The 7,083-nt window shown below is 42.7% G+C and overlaps 1 protein-coding gene across 1 annotated transcript in view; it reads right to left on the bottom strand.

The window, feature by feature from the left end:
• The window catches only part of LOC103390394 (serine/threonine-protein phosphatase 2B catalytic subunit alpha isoform-like), an 18,347-nt gene extending 13,532 nt beyond the window's left edge, over positions 1–4,815 (bottom strand). The window contains exon 1 of the mRNA XM_025062075.1: positions 4,192–4,815. Coding sequence (XP_024917843.1) covers positions 4,192–4,243 — 52 coding nt within the window. The 5' untranslated portion in view covers positions 4,244–4,815. The remainder of the gene's footprint in view (positions 1–4,191) is intronic.
• Positions 4,816–7,083: the final 2,268 nt, after the last annotated feature.

The following is a 7,083-nucleotide window of genomic DNA, read 5'->3' as shown; positions in this document are numbered from 1 at the left end:
GACAACACTAAACCAAACAAACAAGCATCCCAAAGATCAGCGGGTTTTCACCGTCTGCTCTACGACTCTTAAAGGTAAGACCGAAGGCAGAAACGTGCTCATCTCCAACCAGGCGTTTGGTTCGACCTTTTAAATCTTCAGTTGCCGCCTTGACACCATTCAAAACCTCCTGAAACGGCTGAAAAAAAGGGTGTGATTGGATGCAGTCAAAACGTCAGAAGCTACAAGATGTTGATGAAAGAAGGAAACAAAAACCACTGGTGTGAAAAGGAGTTGTGACAGGAAGTGGTATTCAGATAACCAATGAGAGGCAGTGTGTTCTTGTCACTGTCACACACACACACACACACACACACACAGAAACCTAGAGTGGCCCCTAAAATGAAATCTAAAGAACCCAGATGTTCTGACTTCACACTGAACCAAACAAAAGCCGACGCAGCGTGGGCCCCAGGGCAGAGCTCCATCCTGGGACCCCCAGCATGACAGGACAGTGAACCTGCTCTGCCGTCAGGACACAGACGTCGGTGAGTGTGAAGTGTGTGTGTGTGTGTGTGTGTGTGTGATAGTGACAGGGCCTTTCTCTCTGAGGAGGCAGCTTTAAACAAGTGCAGCTTCACTCAACCAATCACGGACGCTTCAGGTCAACGGTCAACAGGTGGCGTAACGTCCCGTTCATGAGGAGCAGCGTGTCCGGCTGTGGAACTGCACACTTTATTGGTTTGTGACCACGTGTGTGTTTATTGAAAAAAAAAAAGTCACAGTGGTGGTGACAGGAAGTTAGCAAAAGTGGACAATTTATTCATATTTGAGTTTATTTAAATGTACCTGTAATAAAAACCCACCATTTTAAGGTGGGAATATTGATTTCCTGTCACTTGTCGTCACCTGTTAACGGTCAGAGACGGAGACAATATGGACAAGGCAGCATGGACGGACACAGCGGTTAGAAAAGTAAATCATGTTTTTGGACATTTAGAGTTCAATTTCTGTCTGTTTTACACCTGACACTTTAGTTCTAGGCGACAAAATATCAAAACTATTTTAGTCAAGATTAGAAAATTGGAATATAACAAAGTGGAATATATTTGTTGAGGCAGTAAATATCCACATGTTCACTGTGTTTAATGATACAGAATGGAACTCAAATTCAAATGTTTCAAGGCGTTTTAACCCGTACAGTAAATCCAATAATTCAACACAGACAGTCTACAACTGACAGTCTACAACTGACAGTCTACAACTGACCAGTTGACTGACACCACGGTCGACTGTATGGTGAGCGACTGTAGACAGATTCATGTTGTTGGTGAAAGGCCAGTTGATAAATAATATCAGAAATGTTGATTTATCTGGATTAATCACAGTGTCGCTTAGTTATGATTATGATTAAATATAATTATTCATTTGGAGGCAACAAACAATCAGGGTTAGGATTAGACTCTGATTGGCTCTCGCTCTCATTGGCTCCTATTGTTTACATAATGAAATCAACGCTCACTGAGCTTTGTCCCGGACGTCTTTTTTTTATTGGTTTATTAGACAAATGCATCAATAAATCTTTTATCTCAACATATCATCATCTTTTTCCATTTTCTTTTTTTTTTTCGTTTACTAAACGAGGGCTGTTGACTGAATCTGTCCCTGAAGGTCTGTCCCTGAAGGTCTGTCTGGACGACCAGGGTCTGAAAGACCACGGTTTAAAACCTGCCTTGCTCTATTTACTGTGCAAAACTGCGATGTTTTGTGAACTGAAGCGCTGACTTTAGCTGCACCTGCAGACGCTGTTCTACCACGTAGGTTACCTGGGTTCACACTGATTTTTTCCCTGCACTTTCGAGCTCCATTTTCTTGATTTTCCTCTACATGACAGCCCTGGCGGAGATCTTTAAATGGAGCTATTTCTCCTGACAGTTACTTATGTCGACATCAAAGAACACCGTCGTTCCATCAGACAGATACGAGTATTTACGCTAATGATGTAATGTTGCAGTTCTAAAGGATTACGGGAGGAGCCCACGTTCACACCTTAGACGTTCTAAATCTAGCCACGAACACGGGAGGTTCCTGATTACTGTAACACAGAGCCCTGCAGACACAGACACTGAGCGTACGAGCTGGGCCTCGACGCCGGCTCGGTGTCCTTCAGAGAGAGGTGCGCAGCTACCATACACGGTGAGAACCCCCCCTGTGTCCCAGCATCTGCAGTGATGGTGTCTAATGAGGTCACAGAATTTGGTGCAACATCGTCGTCGTCACACAGAAACAAAGAGACGCTCTGAAAGAATTAAAAAAAAAAAAAAAAATGAACTGCTGGAATAAAGAGCTGGAGAGCGATTCAGCAGAGACCACGCACTGATTCAAGGACAGAGGAGGTGACATCACAGACTGGAACTGATCCGTGGAGCTGGAGGTTTAGAAACGACCCACGTCTCATTTAAGACACAACAAATGATTTGGTCTGAACAGGAGCTCAGTTTCAGGATTCAGTCCTGGACAAATCAAAGAGGAGGAAAACCATGAGTGTTCGTAGAAGAGTTCCTGTGATTCACCGGATTTCGTCAAATCAAAGAGGAGGAAAACCATGAGTTCCTGTGATTCACCGGATTTCATCTAGAAAACGCTCCGTTTTTTTTCCTCATTAATGAAACGAATGAATAATTTGGTCAGTTTCAGAATGTACAGTAGTACTGCAGTACAGGAATTGAAATCTTTACACACTGTGGGCTCTGTTCAACCAGAGCAGTTGTTCTATATATAAACCAGGCCAACGATTCGGAAGAAATATGCAAATAATGACACTAAGTAAAAAAACGGAAGAAATATGCAAATAATGACACTACGTAAAAAAAAAGAACTATTAGGCTCAGTCAACTTCAGTAGATGCTAACCTCTACCTGGATCATCTTCATCTATCCACTCATCATCTACTGCTTATTCCTTATCAGGGTCACAGGGGGCGCTAACGGTCTGTTGTCTAACAAAAAAAGGAAGACTCTCAGTGGAGCTTTGGTAGGTGGCAGTAATGAGCAGGATCAGTTTATACCCAACATTTGGGGTAGATTACTGTAAATGACAAATATCTCTTAAGTTATACTTTAAAACGTTAAGGTTTGTATTTATAAAAACAGGAAGTATTCAAAGATTTGATGGAGGTGTACGGCCCCGGCAGTGGTCAGGGGAAACTTGGTCAGTACCCAGAGTACCATAGGCATGAGTACACACTTGTAGTGTCTGTGGTACATGGTACATGTGGTACACAGTACATGTAGTACACAGTACATGTAGTACACAGCTCAAAGTCTAAATGTTTTACAACAATAATAAAGCAGTCAATTTAACTCAACTATTTTTTTTACCAAATGGTTTCAACTAACTTTTTTTTTCCATAGTCATTTATGGAGTCGACTATTTTTGATTAGTCATCTAATAATTTAGTCAATTTAGTTGAAATGTCGATAAAAACCCACTATTTGTCACCAGAAGAAAATAAACCTGGTCTAATTGAGCCGTTTGACGGTTGGACTGTTTATATCAGCAGCTACTAGTTATAATAATTACAGTGAATACCAACTGCATTCTGATCTGTACGGGTTTTTTTTTTTTTACAGAGATGATAAGTCAGTTTTAACCCTTTGGTTCTACATCAGATCACAGACCAGGAGTTAAAGTCCGTTTCCAGAAGATTCTTTCCTCTGTTTTTTCACCAACAACATTCTCCAACGTTCTGTTCGTCGACTTACAATAATTAACAGGTAACTGAATGGTTGACAGTGTGTTAGAGAGAAACAGGGAATGCAAATCTGTATGTGTGTGCGTGTGTGTGTGTTACTAAAACCACTGCAGAGCCATTTCCAGACGTAACCCAGATACAAACTGTACACCGGTGTTGGAGCTCAGTCTCCGGCCCAGAGAACCGACTCTCCCCCCAGACCCTGAGCTCCATGTGAGACTTACACGACCAAAAAGGCTAATTGTCTAAAGCCTCGTGCTACTGAGCTTAGTCATTATTTACTGCTTAGCTCCAGAATCGTACCAAAATACACCGGGGCCATGCTCAAAATCATAACCGACTGGCTAAAGTGTCAGCCGGGCTGAGTTGTTCCCCAGCGGCCGCTGAGCTGCCCGTCCTTCAGTACAGCGTTCACGTTAACGACTTCAGAAAATAAAAAGGAATAACATTTTACGAACCTTTAATTGGTCTCTCCACCGTGGAGAGTTTATTGTGCTCCTTCGTTGACATTATCTGTGCCGCTGCGATGAGATAGATTCGATCGATCCCGATCAAACTTGATCGATTCCGGACTAGCTTAGCTCGCTAGCCGCGCTAGCTTTATGGAAGTGAGTAGTGGCGGCGGCGGCGGTGGCAGCAGCGCTTCGGTCCGTATTCAGGACAACCGAACCAAGCCAAGTCTAGCAAAGGAGAGCCAAACCGAGCCGTTCCGGGTTGAAGAGAATCTGGCAATGGAGGGAAACAGGCTGAGACGTCCTTTTAGCAGCTGGTTAAAGCTCCGCGGTGCCGCTGTCAGAGGGCGGACGGTCCAGGAAACGGCCCGGCCACCGCGGATCACTAGCAGCGGGAGCTCCGAGCAGGGCGGCGGGTCATACTCCAAGTTTTACTCTCTATTCTCAGACGAGCCGCATCTGATCCAGGCCGCTTGGCTATTTTTTTCCCTCTGTGATCCGATGTGTCGTCCAGACCCTCTGTCGGATTACAATAATCCGCCGCAAGCGGATTTCCTACAACATGTCCCGTCGCGGGGGGGTGTGGGTAGTGTAGTATTAGTGCGGGGTTAGTGCAACGCCCTCACGGCTCGACTGAAATGTACTGAAAAATCACTTTAAAAACATCTATTTAGAATTATATTCGTTATCAAAAATGTTTTAGTCACTGAAACAAAAGCCGAAATCATTCTGTCAAATGAAACTTTATTTTCCCTCAGGCATCGACACCAACGTCAGTTGCCTTTTTACGCAATCTATCGTTTTGTTGTTTTTTGTTTTTTTCTGATTTGTCAACAGTAGCGGATCTCGAAACCGTTTCTTCTCCATGAATCCAGAATCCCACGGTGATTCATCTGTGGAGTGTGAATTGATCTGGTTTGGAGAATAAACACAGTCGACACTTTGTCCATTAAAGTCTTCATCAGTCGCATAAAAAAATAAAAATGAAATCGATTGTTTTGGCACAACGATCAACGTGTCGGTCTGAGAGAAGAGAGAGAAAAATCAATACCAGATTACAACGACCCTGGACATTCACGTTATCTCAATTAAATGAATAATTCATTATTAATTCCTTGTATCAATAATGATTTTAAACAATTGAAAGCAACAGGGAGTGGAGAAGATTGACTCTGGCACCGCCTTGTGGACAAACTCACAGTTTGGTTTGTAGAATTTTAAACCTGGGCCGATTTAAGGTTTAAAGTTTCAAATGTACACCTTTCATATTTGAACACAGTGTTCTTTTAAATATTTCTATAAAAAATGAACATGTGAAACAACTGTGTGGCTGTTGAATCGGTACATGTTAATAATGAGTGTATGCTGAGTCATTCACACTAAGGACAAGTGTGAACGCTGAGACAGTGAACATGATCATTAAAAACACAGTCACCTGATGAACACAGTGGTCCACAGAGACCACCTACCATAAGTCACTACCACTCCAAGAAGAAGAAGAAGAAGAGGAAGAAGAAGAAGAAGAAGAGGAGGAGGAACAGGAGGAAGAAGAAGAGGAGGAAGAAGAAGAAGAGGAAGAAGAAGAGGAGAAAGAAGAGGAAGAAGAAGAAGAAGAAGAGGAGGAGGAACAGGAGGAAGAAGAAGAGGAGGAAGAAGAAGAAGAGGAAGAAGAAGAGGAGAAAGAAGAGGAAGAAGAAGAAGAAGAAGAAGAGGAGGAACAGGAGGAAGAAGAGGAAGAAGAAGAAGAAGAAGAAGAGGAGGAGGAAGAAGAAGAGGAAGAAGAAGAAGAAGAAGAAGAGGAGGAGGAAGAAGAAGAATCTGTGTTTACCCACAGCTGGATAAGTTGGGATTCAAACCCAAGCTAGCCTGAAAACAGACTTATAGAGAGTACTGTAGTACTGCAGTACTGCAGTACTGCAGTACTCTCACTGACACGCCTCACAGTACTCCAGTCTGCCGTCTAATATTTCTGTTTGTTTCCTTCGTCATCTAAAGCTGATTCTTCTCTCGGCTGCAGCTCATCCCGTGACCCCCGACCTCCGTGTTTGAATTCTCTAAATAGAAACTCTGTAAAAGGTTCTGCTCGTCTCCAGCAGCAGCAGTTGTCTCTCCAGGCCCTCAGGAGAACCAGGGTTTCACCACACACCGTGACCATGTAAGGGGAGCTGTGTGCCCCGGCCCAGGGTCCCTAACTGCCCCAAATCCATTCAGACCATCGTCACCTCACCACGGCCCCCACAGCTGCTCTACTTAAATCTGAGCCTGATGGCCCCGGCCACCAGTGAGAAGAAGAAGAAGTCGACGACGACGACGACGACGACGACCAGCAGCAGCAGCAGCAGCAGCAGCAGATGGTACGTACTCTGACTTTACAAGTTCTACTTCACTGGGTCGTACTCCGGTTCTGAGGAGAAACTAGATTTAATTTTGGAGAAAAATACATTAGATGTTTTATAATTAGGTGTTTAAACTATAAGATATAAATTCAATCTGTTTATTTTCTAATAAAAAAAATTCAGTTGTTGTCAAATGTTAAAACTGTTATAAACAGAAGACCAAGTATTGTTAACTAATGTGTTGGTTTAACCAGTCAAGTGACGAGACCTGAGGCTTTTTTTGCAGTAAAAATGAAAACGAACATTTTAATTTTTAAAGAAATCACTGTCAGATTTTTCACTTTATTTTTTAAATTTTTTAAATTCTCATGTTTATCCAGAAATAAAATATATTTTCCATTTATTTACTTAATGTTCTTGTGGATAGAAAATAAAGACCATAACTGACTAGGACTGTATGTTGGTGAGGGACACAGCACCTTCTCTGTTTATTAAACGTTATCTCTGGGATAAAATTTAAATTCCTCACAATCGTTCACACAGGCGAGCAGAAAGACGAAGA

This window comes from Cynoglossus semilaevis, chromosome 14 (assembly GCF_000523025.1).
Source record: "Cynoglossus semilaevis isolate Cse_v1.0 chromosome 14, Cse_v1.0, whole genome shotgun sequence".
NCBI lineage: Eukaryota > Metazoa > Chordata > Actinopteri > Pleuronectiformes > Cynoglossidae > Cynoglossus > Cynoglossus semilaevis.
This window is presented reverse-complemented; position numbering and strand designations above follow the sequence as displayed.